Source organism: Aptenodytes patagonicus, chromosome 15 (genome assembly GCF_965638725.1).
Source record: "Aptenodytes patagonicus chromosome 15, bAptPat1.pri.cur, whole genome shotgun sequence".
Taxonomy (NCBI): domain Eukaryota; kingdom Metazoa; phylum Chordata; class Aves; order Sphenisciformes; family Spheniscidae; genus Aptenodytes; species Aptenodytes patagonicus.
Genome location: NC_134963.1, coordinates 14,650,774 through 14,668,809, shown reverse-complemented (window position 1 = coordinate 14,668,809; position 18,036 = coordinate 14,650,774). Strand labels below are relative to the sequence as shown.

The window sequence follows — 18,036 nt, the reverse complement described above, 5'->3', positions numbered from 1 at the left end:
GACAGGGCTGCATTAGGAAGGGTGCAGAGAGGAGAGCAAGGGAGGCGATTATTCTCCTCTCCTCAGCACTGGTGAGGCTTCACCTGGAACGTACTGTGTCTGGTTCTGGGCTCATCAGCACAAGAGACACGGACATACCGGAGCAAATCCAGCAAAGGGCCACAAAGATGATTATGGGACGGGAGCATCTGACAACTGAGGAGACGCCGAGAGGGCTGGGGTTGTCTAGCCAGGAGGGATCTGATAAATGTGCATAAATACCTCATGGGACGGAGTAAAGAAGATGGAGCCAGGCTCTTCTCGGTGGTATCCAGTGATGGGATGAGAGGCAGTGGGCACAAATTGAAATACAAGAAATTCCATTTGAACGAAAAAACACAAGAAAACTTTTTTACTGTAGGAGTGACTGAACACTGGAACTAGTTGCCCAGGCAGGTTAAACATCTCCATCACTGGAGATGGCATCCAATATCTGTATGTCCAATGATGGAGATATTCAGAGTCCCGTGCAACCTGCTATAATTGACCATGCTCTGAGTAGGAGGATTGGACTAGACGATCAGAGGTCCCTTCCAGTCTCAGCCTCCTGATTTTATGACTTCTTTTTGTTTGTCTGTTTTGTTTGTTTGTTTAAATAACAGATGGATTTAATTACTGTCAGACTGCAGGGGGACTGCACATGTATTATTTACAATACTAATTTGCTTCTGCTTATCGTTAAATGGTGTTGAATGGCCTTGATTTCTGATAACCTTTTACAGGTTGGTTTTCTGAGGGGTAGTTTGTTTCTTAAAGAGAAGCACTATCACATGCACAGCAGATCTGATGAATTATAGAATCGTTTAGGTTGGAAAAGACCCTTAAGATCATCAAGTGCAACCGATGTTCAGTTCTGATTCAAAACCCAAAGTATTTCTGAAGTTAAACTGTGAACTATAAGACTTAAAGAATTTCTGACATCATGCCCGATGTGCATGAAAGTATGTCATACCTAATGCCTAGACAGAAAACCGTACATGAAGTTTAAGCTCTACCTGCGTCCTCTGTATCTCACGTCAGATCGTGCTGTCTGTTGTGCTGTAGGTAGTATGTGAATGGACGGAGGTGAGCAGATGCCATCAATTTTAGCAAAAGGATATACAGAGTAACAGGTTTAACTCCTGACTGTTTCGGAGATTGGTATCCCCCTGTCCAAAGGCTGTTTTCATACCTTGGTTTCCCTGTATATAAAAAGAAATCTTTAGATAAGGTTTGAAGTGCATCAGTTTTCACTAGCAGAAATGAATTGTCTATAACCACCCTTTTCCCAATGTCTCTCTTGACTATGAATGCCTCGAATTTTGAATTTATTTATTGTTTCCAACTCACATTTTTCTGTACTCGCTGCCAGTCTGTGTTTGTGTGTTTATTGCGTTAAATAGTTTTTGATATATCTGCTGATGATTGTGGTGACTTTATTGCAGAGGCCCAGCCCAATCCAGCTATACTCTCCTCCTTTCATATTGGCACCCATCAAAGACAAACAGACAGAGCTGGGAGAAACATTTGGAGAGGCCAGTCAGAAATACAATGTGCTTTTCGTTGGATATTGTTTGTCTCATGATCAGCGTTGGCTTCTGGCATCCTGCACTGACCTTCATGGTGAATTGTTGGAAACCTGCATAGTTAATATTGATTTACCAAACAGGTAGAAACCTTTATTTTTTCCATTATATCTAGGTCTATAGTTGTCATCCCTCACTCTCATTAGTTTCTTGCACATCCTTTCTAATCATATTTCCTGCTGATGGGATTATGATAATGTTACAGTGATAACATTTCAGTTCGCACTTTTATAACTTACAAACTGCAGAGGAAAAAAGTTACTGTGTTACACTTGTTTTACAAATGCTACCTATGAATCTTACCTGGTATGTTGCTCAGCATATTGACACCTCTTGCATGTCACTGCAATAATAGTACTGAAAGCAGACATGTACTTTTTCTGCTTCTTGTTAATAAAAATTAAGTTAGGCACTCCACAGAACTGCAAGAACTCCTATCGAGAGTAAGCAGTGAAATAATTATATAGAATAGAAATCTGAATGTTGTCCTTGATTCTCTTCTTGCCTTTTTTTTTTTTTCTCTCTTCCTTAACCTCCAGGTCAAGGAGGAGCAAGTTGTCTGCACGTAAAATTGGTCTGCAGAAGCTATGGGAATGGTGCATTGGTATCGTACAGATGACATCACTGCCTTGGAGAGTTGTTATCGGGCGGCTCGGCCGCCTAGGCCACGGGGAGTTGAAAGGTATGAAATATCAGTGCTGTCACTACCTGTGGTTCTGGAATGAAGACACGGCCTTAGCGTGCAAGGCAGAATGACTTACAGAATTGATCGTGAACCTTTAAAACCAGAAAGTTGAGAGTGATAATCCTACCCTGGCACTGAATTTTTGTATTGGTTTGCATAAACCATTTGCTTGTTCGTACACTGGGTTTGACATTACTCCCTCATGTCCTGTAGCCGTTGTGTAGATTAACTAGTATTTGCACAGTGTATTTCCATGTGGGAGTCATGGCCTTCGTCACTTGTTAGAAAAAGATCTGAACAGTAGTTATCCTGTCACAGAAATAGAAACAGAATTCAATTCTGATTCCTAAACTTAAACTAAACAAACAAAAAATTCTTGCAAAAAAAAGTTACTGATCAAAAAAACTTTTTTTTTTTTTTCTGTGGTATACAAAACTAACTGATAATCAGTGTTAACCAGCAATAAGGTACCCTCTGCAGCCTGCAAAGAGTTCCCAAGATTTAGCATTCCTGACAGCTCTGTGGGAACTTAAAGGCAGCTCTGCTTATAATATTAATTATATTAATATTTATTAATATTAATGTCCGTGTCTCTTGTGCTGATGAGCCCAGATTTATATTAATCTTAAAACACACAAGGTTTTAGGTATAGGCGCCTTAATCCAACAAGGGTGGGGACCGCCTTGCTGCACTTCAACAGCGATTCCTCTCGCTAATTTAAATACGTGCATTCATTGTCTTTTCTTCCGTTTCTAATGGTCGTGGCCACTATTCAGGTTTTGTTTGGTAACTGACTGGAAGAAAACGGGGTTCTGAGAGGGTGCTCTCAGTCTTCTCCCATCTCCTGAGTTGGAACACGAAGATAAATTAGACAGGAGGATAAAGATATTTCATGAGTGTTTGTCCTTTTACATTAATAACTGAAGGAGACATGAATTCCTCTGGTTAGCTTATTATGAGAGATTCTGTATTTCATGAGATGGGGAGAAAAAATTGGAAAACGGTGCACAATAAATAACAATTCAGTCTGAAAGCACAAAGAAATACTATGGGGGGGAAAAGCAGTAGTTAAATGCCTTCTCCCATATAGTATATGCAGGGAAGAAGAGCTGTTGCCTGCCCTGGTAGGGGAATTCTGTATCCATCCCACACACAGGAGTTCAATGGAACGAAGGCAGGAAAACAGATTAAGAATTTAATCAGCAACTCCCTTCCTCTGTTTGGACACATAATGTCATTTAAATGGCTAAAAGTAGTTTCTTGAATGTATGTCTGGACCTCCACTGAAATTTGCTTTATTTAGTGTATTTTATTCATAACAAAGTTAAACAGAATTTCTCTGATGTTGAGTGTGTGAATTCATGTCTTTGCTTACGTTTCAAGTATTCCAGTTGTGCTGCATGTTAGATGAAAACAGATGTCCTTTTTGAAAAAAGAAATCAGTGCAGTTCAGGAAAAGATTTGTATGTAAATAAAAAACATCAAAAAATCTTAAAAACAGAATCCTTCATTGTTGCCCTGTTTCACCTCAAATAAGTACCTCCTCTATCTCACAGGTAGAATGAAAGACTCATTCTTAAAGAAACGCTTCATCTTCAGTGATCTGTCAGAGTAATGCAGTTAGCTCATGGGAAAACCGACAAACTACCTTGTTTACCTGGGGAGGCAGTCCAGAATAGGACAGTGTTAAAGAAATGCAAAGTGTTATTAATATTTTGCTATTTTCAAGCAAGTGCTGGCTACTTCAGAACTCCATGCTGTTCTATCATAATGTTTATTCTTTTCAGACTGGAGTATCCTCCTTGGGGAATGTTCCCTGCAGACAATCAGCAAACAACTAAAGGAGGTGTGCCGCATGTGTGGCATCTCATCCGCAGACTCTCCTTCTATCCTCAGTGCCTGCTTAGTTGCCATGGAGCCACAGGGGTCATTTGTTGTGATGCCAGGTAATAATAATATCCAACTATTTAAATGCCAATGAAAGTTCTCTTCTTTTATCATACTTAATCACATAAGCACGTTAATTTTGGGAGACTTTTGAGTCCAACAAGACGACCTTGACTAGCATGGCTAAATGTGGTAGAAAATAGGTTGAGCCAGCAGAATTCCCAAAAATACCATGAGGAGATGCTACGTTGGGAGTGTCGGCTCCTAGGGGGAAAGATTACTGTGTGCCACTGTCAAACTGATGAGCTTTTCCTTGGGGGGTCATGTTTTCGGGTAACCAGTTCTCATCAGCTGAAATGTGATGTTGTAGGCGCCCTCATGCAAGGAGGACTGCAGACACTGTGAGAGTCGACAGTGTGAAAGAGTAGGAGTCTTTGTAAATGGGAGTAAGGATAAACCTACTTGCCTTTTCGTATGCTTAAGTTATTTAGAGAGTTCTATTATAAGCAGCAATCCACACAGTTAAGTTGAAATAAAATTAAATTCTGAGGTTCCCTTATTTGTTGTATTACATAAGCACATACTTTTTCATATACGTGGTGACATATCCTTACAAACCACTCTGTTTTTTTAGTTTAGAAATAAAAGATTACTACATGGAACAGAATTAAATGAGCTTGAAAATTACTCATCAAGCTGAATAATTTTCAAAGCAGAGTTTTTGTAACATGAGAAAATAGATGGCAAGTCATGCTTTTCTCATGTCAACCAAAGTGGGGTATATTGCATAATTATACAGATGTGTGTGTCAAAAATAAATTTAGCTTGCTCATTTAAGAAGTAAATCTTTGATTAAGGGGCAGCAGAATGAAAGGAGAGGTGGGGCGTTGTATGGGAATTCACATAGCTAAACATTATCTACAACCTGTGATCTTAATTTCAAGCTCTTCTAGCAAGTTATTCTTTTTAAGATAAGAACCTTTAAACACTTGTATTAGCTTGCAAACCCAGATTAGAAATTAATTGAACACAGAACATTTTGAAGATGATGCAAATTAATGTCTCTGCTGTTGCTTCTGTTCTGGAAGATGCTGTCACTATGGGATCAGTGTTTGGCCGGAGTACTGCGCTCAATCTGCAGTCATCTCAGCTGAATACCCCTCAGGATGCCTCCTGTACACACATCCTGGTTTTCCCAACCTCTGCTACTATCCAGGTAGCACCAGCAAATTACCCCAATGAGGATGGATTCAGCCCTACTAATGGTGAGTAAGCGCGGGTCTAGTGTGAGAGGTGAAATGCTTGCGAATGCTCAGTGGCCTATTCGGAACATCAGCAGAGCTGTACCGCTCATGAATAAAAACTGAGCGGACCAATGTTCTCCCACGGACCCCAGACCACCCTAATTTAATTTAAAGAGAACACCACTGTACTTCATCGTTCCAGGATAATATACTATGTTTTTCTGAAATCTGTTTTCACATAATCTTACTGATTTATTCCAAAAGCCATATTGACCAACCACTCTGTGAAATGGCACAGGCTACAAAACGCTTTTCCTTGTTGTTGTGACTTGATCAGGCCAACTTGTTTTTTATAGTAGCAGTTCGCTTCATGCCCTGTTGTGTGCAAAGCTTGTAAGGAAGGAGGTACTTGTTTTAGAATTTTAATCTTCCTGAAAAGTAGGCAAAATAGACCAACCTGAGAACTCTTTATGTTGGCAGTGTGCTTTTTCAAGCATATTTAACCCTATAGTTTGTGTCAGCACGACTCTGGTTAATACTTTATATCAAGTAAGTATTTTCCTAACTGTAAAATAATTTAAACCAAGAGCAACTACAAACTTTTACAATATGAAGAGGGAAGTTACAGTATAGAGAGGAAGAAAGGCCCACTATTTTTAATGAAAGAGTCTGCTTTGATCTGTTCCTCCTGGAATTTCAGTGGGCCTCACAGAAGGGAAGTTACCCCTCTTAATACTTAAGAATCCTGACTGAATGCTGTGCTGACAAATATTTAACCTGCATTAACCTGCCCTTTAGTGCTTCAGATGCTAATTAGAATCAGGTACAAGAACTGGCGTTTTCCAAAATGGTGTTAAATTTAATTTTCTTAACTCTGTTCTACTTAATGATTAAACTGCTTCCTATGCTATTAGCCATCTCATTTATGCTTTGGAGGCTAAGCAGAGCATGACATTAGTTCTGTTTTGTTTACTGAGGTTGTAGGACAGAAGTTAATAAACTAAGTTAATTCATTGCTCTTGCAATCCAATATTTCTCTTCAGAAGATGAAGAAAAACAACCACCTGCCTATTTCAGCACAGGGACTTCAGATGAAATTAGTTCAAGACACACACATTCTTTTCCATTTTCATGCCGAGTAAATTCTTCTTCTTCAAGATAAATTATTTATTATAATATATAGAAATGCATGACTCTTGTTTAGGGCTCCATGTGTTTTATTATAAATTTGGCTGCAATTCCAATTAATCCAGTTAATTCAGACAGCTCCCACTGTCCCTTTCTGCCCCCTAAAATGTACTTTAAATGTCATTACGCTGTTTAAGCGTCTTTGCCTGCTGAGAAATCTGGATAAGGAAAAAACCCTTATAAACCATATTGTGATGCTTGTAATTTTTTTGCTCTGTGTCTCTAATGTCTCAGCTTTCCATCATGTAAATTACTCGTGGTATCATAACCTGTGTTTCAAATGACTGAGTAATGGAACGTACTTCTCATAGAATGCAAACACAGTATCTTTACGGGCGTATCTTTACGCCCTTCCCACAGATTAACATAAACCAAATTAAAATAGCAAGTTATGATAATACAACTGTATTCATTTTCTGAGATGAAACTAAAATATTAAAAGCTGCGTTGTAGGAAATGCTGGTGCAGTATTTGAAATAATCATGAAAGTACACTGCGTGTGAGCGTGGAGCAGGCCTTGCTGTCCTTACTGAGTCTGTGAGCAATTTCCTTGAAGCTGCTAGGGCTGCTCCTGGAATATTTTGAGCAAACGTGCCAAAGCGCTGGTGTGTAGCGCTAGAAACCTGAAGAGCAGCACCTGCTGAGAGTAACATACGTAGGTTTGGTTTAATGTATTTCAAGTATTTTGTTAATGGATTTCTGCGACCAACTGCAGAGAGTTGTCATTTTTTCTGTTACAAAGTTCAATTTGGATTTTTATTAAGCTGGTACAACAGGATTTTTGTTCAGTCTTTGACCATTGTTAAAATTAATGATTTTAATAGATGTCTGCCAACTTTTCCTTTCAAGTCTGTGCGGTTGCAGTCAAAGGTACTAAGAAGGATTAAACAGTAAAGTGTTTATCTCTGCTTTCATCTGTTTCAAGAGTATGTAAAAATAAAAAAAGGAATGATAATAAATTAAAGGGAATGGTAATAAATCACAAAAATTTCTTGACAAAAATGAGTACAGCACATTGGAAATTATTTTTCTTTCTTTTCCTTTTCAGATGACATGTTTGACCTCCCATTCCCGGATGACATGGACAATGACATTAGAATTTTAATAACAGGGAATCTTCACTCTTCACCAAATTCCTCCCCAGTTCCTTCCCCTGGATCACCATCTGGTATTGGAGTGGGATCTCACTTCCAGCATAGTAGGGTAAGGCTGCACTTTAGGGCATATCCTACTTAAAATAAAACACAAAAAAGACCCAAATCCTCCAACAAAATCTTTTTTTCCTGTAGATTGTCAAACATAATTATGTCAACAGCAATCAGAAATTAACGCTAAAATTGAAGGTGCTGGTTAAATACCATTGATGCAGATGCCTCTGCCTTGACTATTTACAGCTCTGAAGTTAATTGTTAGTGTACAAGATAATTGAGAGGAAGAGAGAAGGAGGAGAGAGAAGCTTTATTTTTGTGCGGCAGAGCCATATCTAATGACCCTGTATACATTTGATCGGTACTCACCCATTTTTTTCTGGAAAATCATATGGAATAACCCTGGCACAAAGTGACAAGTCTTTGAGAGAAAGGAAGATATGACAGCTCTGTTCACGTGAATTTCTAGGGGAGGCAAGACGGGGGATAATTCTCCTAATAATAAAACCCTACCCATAGAAACTCAGGTGATGGGTGTTTATGCAAATGTTGTTTTCTTAGTAAAAATTAGCCCAGAGCACATAGTGTTTGTAAGTTATTTTTCTTTGAAGTGGCTTTTATAAAGTTGGCTCTAACACCAGTGATTACTCCAAATGCAAATTATTTTTGGTAATTCAAGGTATTTTTCTGAATCGGTCTTAGCATAATTTGGATCATGTTTGATGGAACACTTTTACTCATACATTTAATTGTGTAAGAGACTTAGCTGTACTCTTAAAATGGTTTCCATCACATGTATGTAGAAGTTTGATGCTTCATAATTTCCTGTGGAGAAGTCTTATTCTAGAAATAGTACATTTAAAGCAGTAGCATATTACTTCTTTACTAAACAATACAGTATTGTATTAAAGAAACAGGCTAACTTTTATACAAGAAGCAGATAACCCATGCATTTAAAAGTTCTGGTTTAGTGATCTGTAATAATTTAAGTAACTGGATCTGGATCTGTGACTATCACTGGTGGCTTTGAACAGTCTCATCAAGAGAAACTATAAATCTGGTGTGAAAGGAAGTACAGAATAGATACTTAGAGGAGGTATACGTACAGGTAGGATATTTGCCTGTGAATGATGCTACTCATTCAGCCTCCGTAACAAAGCACTGCATTTTTCTAAATGTAAATAAGATACGTTAAGAAAAGAATTCTCGCTCCCTGAAAATGACTGACTAAATGCTGTTAGTTTCGCCACCTGGAAGGAAAAAGTCCTGCCTGTATTTTCCTTGCAGCCTCTGCCAGAATGCTTCAATGGTCAGCTTAATACAGTCTGAGTGAAAAACGACTTCTGCATCAACCACAAAAATGCTAATTCTCTATGTTGTGATCTCAGTACACAACCACCTTACCTTATGTTAATATTCCAACCCACTTTTCAAAGGCTAAATAATTGCACGGTACTGACACTTGGTTATTTCAAACTGGTATGTGGGCAAATTAAAAGTTTTCAATTCTGTTACTAAACCCTCCAGCCATAAATCACAACTCATCACTCATTACAATTTCTCTCTCTTATTTAGTTCATTCAACAATCTCCATTTTGTACCACTTTTAGAAATGCGTTTACAAAACTTATTCTCAGTGGAACTCCATCCGAGTGGCTTAAGAACAGCACTGAAAGGTTAATGACCAAAGAGCTTAGAGACCTGGACAAGCCATTTCTAGATGAACCTGTCATAGTAATTCAGTTTAATCATTAACAAGGGCCTAGTAATTGATGTGTAATTTTTGGTTTTAAAAAAGCAACAGCGTGTGATCATTACCTTGTGGGTCGGGGAAGGTCAAGCCTTCGTCCATGTAACCCATAATTGATTGCTGCAGTTTAGCAGTGTAAGTCCTGATTGCTCAGCAGCCAGTTTCAAGGTTTAGGCTTTCTGAGTGCCCACAGCCAGGTGAGCTGCAGCCTTCTCCAAGCTTTATGGAGTGTTTAACTTTCTTTGATTCCTGATCAAGATATTGCTGTTGGAGAAAGACCTGCTCAAAGGACTAGCAGTGAAGGCTTTGTGATTAAGCCAGTTTCTGTGCAGTGGAATCTTTTTTTTTTTAACCTGTTGACTTAAAAGATGTTTATGGATTAAATGAACTGCTATCCCAGTTCTTCTGTGATAAGTTGCAAGCTAAAATACTTTGCAGACATCTTTTGGGTTTTTCCTCTATGAAATAAAAGTAAAAGCAAATTAATAAAGGGTGTTTCCAAAAAACCCAAATGCATTTAAAATAGAAGCGTACTCTAGAATGGAATGGCAGTCACCCTTTCTGCTACCTAAGGAGATCCTTGTAGGTTTGGTAACGTGGCTCATGATGGATAAGGATACGTATATACACACACACAGAGAGGATGAGGTAAGCAAGCTCACACCAAGCATTCCTATCCAACAGCCTCGGGGATGGAAGGGTCATCTAGGTTTTCCTCTACAGAAATAAAATCACAAACATATATGCTGACAGGAGTGACTCAAAGCCTGATGAAATTAGTTTTGCAGACGGTTTCTCATTGTTTCATTCTCTCCTCTCCAAACAACTCTTTGGTCCATATATAAGAATATGGGTAACTAATACTGCAAAAAGACAGTATATAAATAAATGAATAAGTGACGTAAATTGAAAAGCAGGACAGCTGTTTCTTTTTCCCCACACTCACCTCTGCTTGGTAGTACAAATATAAACAAAGCATAGTATCTTCTGTCCAAGTGTCCATAGCAAGGAATAGCAAATGTAGCATTTTTTTCTGAGCTATCGATGTAACTAACTGAAAAAGCAAGCACAGCGAAGCTTATAAAGATGCAGATACTCTCTGTTCTTCCACATTTGAGTGTGTAACACATCCTTCCGCTAGCTGAAGTCAAGGAAGATCTGCAGTGCAAACTGCTGTTGTTGATATGTATAGGAAAAGCCTATGAGGCTTTCTAAACTGAAATTCAACACTGGTCTACTCTCTGCACGCACACGAGAAGCTGTTCAGATTCACAGCCACAGCCCAGTACCTCTAAGTTACTCTGCAGCATCAAATTCCACATGTACTGGGGTCAATTTAGGAGGTTAACATGGCTGTTTGGGAATCTAAAGTGATTCCGGAGTATAAGCCTGGAGAACCCATCTATGGGGGGAAAAGGAAGGGATTAGACAACTTTGACTAAGATTCATGAATGAGTAAAGGATAGCTCATTAATAGCAAGACAGAACTGGATTAAAGACTGAGTAATTAGTAAACAAAATTAATGTTACTGGAGTGGGATGTAATGACATAAAACAACGAACGTGCCTTTTCAACTCTTCTTTCAGAGCCAAGGGGAACGTCTCCTTTCCAGAGAAGCCCCTGAAGAACTGAAGCAGCAACCTCTTGCTCTTGGATACTTCGTATCAACTGCCAAAGCTGAGAATCTTCCGCAGTGGTTCTGGTCATCCTGTCCTCAGGCACAAAACCAGTGTCCCCTCTTCCTGAAGGTCTGTCTTGGTATCCTTTCACAGGGGAAGGAGAACAACTGTGTTTATAGCCTGTGGATTTTCCTTGAAAATGTTGACTTTGCATGTTTCCACAACTGTGACAGTACTGGAAACGGAAATGCAATTTTAGGTTTAAATTTACTTGAGATTGCTGGCTATTAAAACTTAATTCTCTCTTCCTAAAGCCCTTACCTGAAAATGGGACAGTTTGGCAGCTTCTAAATACAGAATCCTCAAAGCTGTATCCGGTATTACAGAAGTGTCCCAGTTTTCATTTTCAGTCAGCCTAAGACAGGAGGGACTTACCTCCTATTCTGCCCTAATCCAGTTAAGACACATAGATTACAAGTTAGAAAGGAGAGTAGCACCTCCAGATAGAGCATTTACTATCCATTTCTATCTCCCTAGTTGTAAAAGTTGCACAACGGAGTCTGTAGTGTCAGAGCGAACCTGATACCTTCCATTCCAGAATCGCAAGTGCTTGGCGAGATGTATACAGTAGAATTGGTTCCACTACTAGAGGTTCACTGATCCCTGTAGAGTGTCATGCAGTTTTTTATTTGAATGAATAAAAAAAAAAGTGAACTAATGAGCATGGAAAGAAGGTGAAAAATCTGCCTTGAATAGCATCACGTAACTATTCAAGCAAACAACATAGAATAATAAAGATAGTACCACTTACTTTATCCATTCCCAGCTTCGTTAACAAATACTAAACATTTTTGCAAGTCTCTTAACTAAATTCTCTCATCCATGTCTATCAGGCAATTATCAGAGTAAAGGTGTTCAGTGTTTCTCAATTCTTCCCTCATGCAAAAGAAGCAATTTTAGGACGGATGTTAACAATGACTTGCAGTCAGCATGGCAGGCTTTATAGTCAGTATAGCACCTCCACCAGCAGAGCACTGAACCTTATTCCTTACGCTCTGCACTGTTCATGGGTTGATCTCCCTGAAGCATGGGCTTTTCTTTAAACCTACAGAATGGAGATCTCAAAACAATATGAAAAATGAACCACCGTGTTTTAGGAGCTAGAGATGAAGTCTTATGCTAAACTTAAAACTACCTTTTTTTTGTGAATGAGTAATCCAACGACTATGTTTCAGTTCCAGCAGTAAAAACATAGTCAGCAGAGCTCCAGGCAACTTTATGAATTCCTTCTGTAAGCTTATACTAGATTTGTTCTAGAGAGAAGGAGCCACCACCCTTCCCTACACCACCACCTCCAGCCCAACACAATTGCTCTCTCAGATCTAGGCTGAATTAAATGTTTAATTTGACTTGGAACATACTGTTTTGGTTTGGACAATTTTTAATAAAAGCAAGGGGCTGAATTCATGCAGTAACTTGTTCACCATTCAGTGAGCAGGTGGTGCTGTCTCCTTTATGCTGCACAGTGCTGCAATTAGGAAACTTGTATGGCATGCGAGGCATACAGATTCAAGTCATCTTTGTCTGATTTGGATTAAGTATTTTTGAGCTAAAGTATTCCACCTCTAATGTGCGTGCCATAATTGGAGGAGTATAAATTAGAGGTTTTGCCTCGGCAGGCTGCGTGGCGTATTAGGCTGCCCGCTTGAAAGGCTTACGTGGTTGCTCTACCCCCAGCACACGATCAATACGAAATCCCTTTCCTACTCCTGTATAAACAAATGCACAAGCCTTGCTCCAGAAGAAAGCTGAGACAGATTGAGAAAGCGTAACAGCAGAGAGCAGGACAAAGGCTGCACTAAGTTGGACAGCCCACCTCTGTGTGGTACTCTGCGATGGGTCTCCTACTGGGAGAGTTTGAATGGTTTGTTACCGAAATACCAAAGGAACCACTGACACACCCCAGGTGTTTCCCCTCATCACTTCTTCCCTGACTAAAATTAAGAACAGAATTCAGCATTCTTTTTTAAAGATCCTTGATTCCAGTCAAAAGAGAAGTGAGTTTATTCAAAAATGTAATCATTATGGACCTTGGAAATACACATGGTCACGGTGGGTTCAACAAAGAATTGCCAGCTTGCCGTGCTGTCCCGAGACAGTTCAGAATGTGTTTGTTCACAGTGAATCTTCAGAAGTACTTGCTATGTGAAGGGTTAATTTGTGCTTTTTTCCTTTACACAGGCCTCATTACATCACCATATCTCTGTAGCGCAGACAGATGAGCTTCTACCTGCCAGAAATTCTCAGCGAGTCCCTCACCCCCTTGACTCTAAAACTACATCAGATGTCTTGAGGTAACGCCTTTTAGGTTTTGCATTTCCTCCCTAAGGCTATGGGGACGGAGCTCTGAAATTTCAGAGGGACCTTTTCTTTCCAACCCAGCAAAATTATTTCTTAGCTTTGTCAACAGCTTGTAACTCCACTATGCCCTACATGTGTGTCCCAGAGCGGTGGGCAACTCTTAACTACAGCTGCCACCTCCACCACCGAAGAGCAGGACTTTGAGGGTTACTTCATCCGTCTTCCATACTACTATACAAAACTATGTAAAGAGAACTTAGAAACAGCTTTGCCTTACTAAGTGGACACCTTGGTTTGCCTCCCAAAGATTGTGCTGTTTAGCTGGTGGTCTAATCTGGACTCCGTCAATAACTATTTTTACTCACCAAACCAAATTGATTTACAGATGGAGATAAAAGTACTCTCCTGATACCAGTATCGTAGGACGTGGGATATAAAGGAGACATTCTTCCTGAATTAATACAGGGTTGTGTATCGTATTGTTCAAGACAACTAGAGGACCGTTTGCCTCCATCCCACCTGTTGGGGACTGAAAAAAGATCTGTTTTATGAGGCAGTATACAGGGTGGAACACACCAGTGAACAAACACGTGCGTTTCACCAAGTAGAGAGCATCAGCAGGAAACAGGAAGAATAATCTAATCTAAGAAAATTGGTGGTGTTTATATTATTCTAGAAGATCTGAATTTGCATCCTTTTAGAGGACTGAGCTGTCACAGCTGTCCTGAGGTACTACTGTCTTTGTTTTGAGTAAAAGGATGATGCTATGCACAAGGAAAGAATGAGATACAAGAGACACAAGTTACAACATGAGAAATTCTAATCAGATACGGGGTCACACAAAAAGTGTCATCAAATACTGGCACGGGTTGCCCAAAGAGGCTGTGGAACCTCCATCCTTAGAGGTGTTCAAGGCTTTGAATACAGTGGTGGACTAAACCTCCAGAGGTTCCTTCCAACCTAAATTACTCAGTGATTCCATAATCTCTACTGTGCATTGGGGAGGGCCTACATTCAGGTAGCTTGGTTCAAGTTCAAACATATTAAAACTAAAAGTTCGTGCTCCCTCCCCTCCCCTCCCTGGCCTTTTCAGTGAGCTTCCTACCTTGCCAACACCACCAGCGTTAATACAGCCAGGCAGTCCTTGTGACGTTCTGTCTCCAGGAGAAACCAGAGATAAGTTTAAGTAAATCTTCTAGAAAAGACAAGAAGGAAAGGAGTGAACAATTCCAGTCTCATTTCTCTCTGCATTTCTCTTCTGCAGGTTCGTTTTGGAGCAGTACAATGCACTGTCCTGGCTTACGTGTAACCCTGCCACTCAGGATCGCAGCTCCTGCCTTCCTGTCCACTTTGTGGTGCTCACTCAGCTGTACAATGCCATCATGAATATACTTTAATAGATAGAAAAGCACTTGTTCTTCTGGCTTATTCTCCCCTCAACCTGAGAAACGTGCCACAGTCTGCAAAGATCACAATTTTGCTTCTCTTCAGACCAGTCCTGTGCTGTGCTTCTGTTCCTCCAAAAGCACATGTGAATTCTGCAGTGTTCAAAACTAAACTACCCATTAACATCTCTGGCAGCTTCAGTCCAAAATCTGGGAACATCCAAGAACAGTGAACACAGAGTAACCTCAAGCCAGTGTTAGTTTGGTGGCCCAGTAACTACTGGTCAGTGTGATTATTCTTTTTAATATTTTATTTTTTTAAGGAAGACTACACTATCTTTTTGCATTAGGAACTCTGATAAACAACCAAGAGCAGTTTCAGCCCTGCAAGTAAAAATATCTTGTAGTGACCGGTTTGGGTTGTCCAAAACTTATTTTGTTGTTTGATCATCATAAACTGGGACTTTGCAGAAGAAAAACAAAACCCACACAGTTGTAGTCTCGTATAAATATTGGAGTTTTCTGTCTACCTGGAGTTCCTGTCAGAGTGGATTGGGATGAATGCATGCATTTGTTACCTGTCCATGTAGATATGAATGGTCTGGAGATACTTTATTTATTTTTAGGTTTGGGGAGGGGAGGGATTAAATTATAAAGGACCAGGAACAGTAGAATATCTTAAAAATCCAGCTCCGTTCCACTGTAGGGTTATTTATCTACGTACCTCTCACTCTTCTGACCTAGAAATCAAAAGTGAAGCTAGTAACAATCAAAGTCCAAGCTGGGAAGGGCAGCGTATTCTGGTAAGGATGTACTTGTGCTTTGAGGAATTCTCACCTGCATCTAGCCTGGTTAAAGCAAGAAATGGCCAGTGTTTAATGAAGGATAACACTACCTAACGGAAGAAGAGTGAGTGAGAGGTAGGGAGGAAAAATACTTTAAAGCCCAATGTAAGGGCACACGGAAAGTGGTAAATTAATCTATTGTAGAGCTATGATTGAAATATATTTCCAGTAAATTTAGTGATGCTATAAAACTATTTACTGAAACCCAAGTCGCCCTTTAATTCTGGGCAGACTCGTCCATGTACATATCCAAAAATATGGTTTTTGTTTACACTAAATCAGTTACAAATCTGGTGTATTTTTTCTGACTATAGGAATATTATTTCAAAGAAATAATTTTTTAAAATTATATCATTAAATTAGTACTTGAAGTTATACCACTGTGGTGGAAAAGTTACTTTGTTTAGTAAAATGATTGCCATTTTAAAGGTTAATGGCTAATTGAAGTATTTTTATGACTCCTTCATTCCAGGCTTCAAGGGGTTTATATTTAAACTCCATTTTCTAATGTTTGTTGTTGCACTGTGCAGCAGGCATGGACTGCCTTATGTGAGGGGTCGGGCACTTTGATCAGGCTGTGTGACCTAGTTATCTATCTGTGGAGAAAAAACTACAAATTTTAAAGTTCTTCCAAAAGACTTTCATGTTCTGGTTAAAAAAAATGAAATTCTATGATTTTAAAAAGTATTTTTCTTGAGATAATGTAACATTTAAGACAAATTATATAAAATAAAAAAAAAAAAAAAGAATTGCTTGTGTAATGAGAAGGTGAAGTCAGAGAAGTAACCTGTAAATGGATTATTTCATTCTCTGCACCAAACCTCCCACGTGGGTATCCTCTTTGCAATGTATAGGTTAAAAAAAAAAAATCTGATATCAAACCATTTGTATCTAATGTGTACAGTGTAAAATTGACTTTAAAAATATTGCAGTACTATTTTTTCTTAATCAGAAAAGAAAATTCTCAAGGCCTTTTGAAGAGCATAAAAAGATGAAGATTGTAAACTTGTATAAAAAAATTTAACTTGGGGAGGAAAAAATGTAAAGTAGACATTTGTAATCTTTTACCATTTCGGGGTTATTTGTTCCCAGGATTCATCTGAACTTTGGATTATTATTTTGTTTGTTCTTTTTAAATGGGCCGTTTTTATCCAGGGGCGTTTCTTCCCCAGAAACCTGGTTCTAAGCAAAAATTAAAAATAAAAAAAGGGCAGCAAGGAGTAGTTTTCATCTGGTGTCTTTTATTTAATTTTTTTAAGTTAAGAGAAGCTGGTGACATATTTATACGTTTTTGTGCAAAATAAATGAATGGCAATAGATTTTAAAGAAAAATCTTATGTACTTCAGTGTGAAAAGTTCTGTATAATATTTCCCTTAAATATGCATTATTTTACTTGTGAGTTTTTTACTGAATTAACCTGAAATGTACAAGCCCTGGCTTTCCTACAGAGTGAAGAAAGTTATTTTATTTTTTTTTTATTTCTAACTTTGGAAATTCATGCCTAAATCAGAATTATTATTACAGTTGTTTGAGCTAAAGGGAGCGGGAGGGGGTGGGGAATGTCCAGCATGCTTGTATGTATATTTCAGAACCTTTTTTAAATGTAAAAGCTGTACATTTCTGGGGAGTTCTGAATTTCTTTTTGGTTTTGGTTTTTTTTTTTTTCCTCTGAGTATTTTGCAGTGAGCTTCTTTTATATATAGCCGACAATTTGAAAGAAAACAAAAAAAAAAATGTGAAGTTCATTTTAAATCTACAGTATATCGCTGGTACAATACACTAAAAAAAGACTTTGATAAAAAGAAACAATAATAATAAAGACCTCCATTTTAAATGTCATTCATATATACCTTGTGGATGAGAGCTATATACTTTTACACACTTTTTTAGATGAATAAATTATTGAATTACTGAAACTGTTGGTGGAGTTTTATTCTTATGAGTATTTTCTTCAACTCTTAAGTTTTAGCATTCCTAGTGAAGGAGGGCTTGCGTTACGAGGTGTAGATTCCATGAATGGAACTGAAATTAATTTAAAGGCTCTTTAATATTTATTTACTTTAGCGACAGTCACTGCTGCCTTCCCCGAACTCACCCAGCGCCTGCCCGCCTTTTAGATTTGCTGCGTGCTGATAAAGCCACAGCTTTGTCAGGCTCCCTTTCAGAGTAATAAGGCTCACGAAAACGTGTAAAGGCTCACGCTGCAACAGTGCTTTTCTTTAAAATTGAAATCCAAGCAAAACAGAATAGTCATTCTATTTAAGTCAAGTCTTGTTGTGAGAGGAAATTCGGTGCCGCTGATGTAAATGCCGAGATGA

The 18,036-nt window shown here is 38.8% G+C and overlaps 1 protein-coding gene across 1 annotated transcript in view; it reads left to right on the top strand.

Annotated features, from left to right (window-relative positions):
* MED13L (mediator complex subunit 13L) overlaps positions 1–17,634 on the top strand; it is a 206,036-nt gene extending 188,402 nt beyond the window's left edge. Inside the window, exons 24-31 of the mRNA XM_076353034.1 lie at positions 1,464–1,687; positions 2,144–2,286; positions 4,077–4,235; positions 5,265–5,441; positions 7,657–7,811; positions 11,094–11,255; positions 13,368–13,480; positions 14,752–17,634. Of these exons, the coding sequence (XP_076209149.1) occupies positions 1,464–1,687; positions 2,144–2,286; positions 4,077–4,235; positions 5,265–5,441; positions 7,657–7,811; positions 11,094–11,255; positions 13,368–13,480; positions 14,752–14,884 (1,266 nt within the window). The 3' untranslated portion in view covers positions 14,885–17,634. The remainder of the gene's footprint in view (positions 1–1,463; positions 1,688–2,143; positions 2,287–4,076; positions 4,236–5,264; positions 5,442–7,656; positions 7,812–11,093; positions 11,256–13,367; positions 13,481–14,751) is intronic.
* The last annotated feature ends 402 nt before the right edge of the window (positions 17,635–18,036 follow it).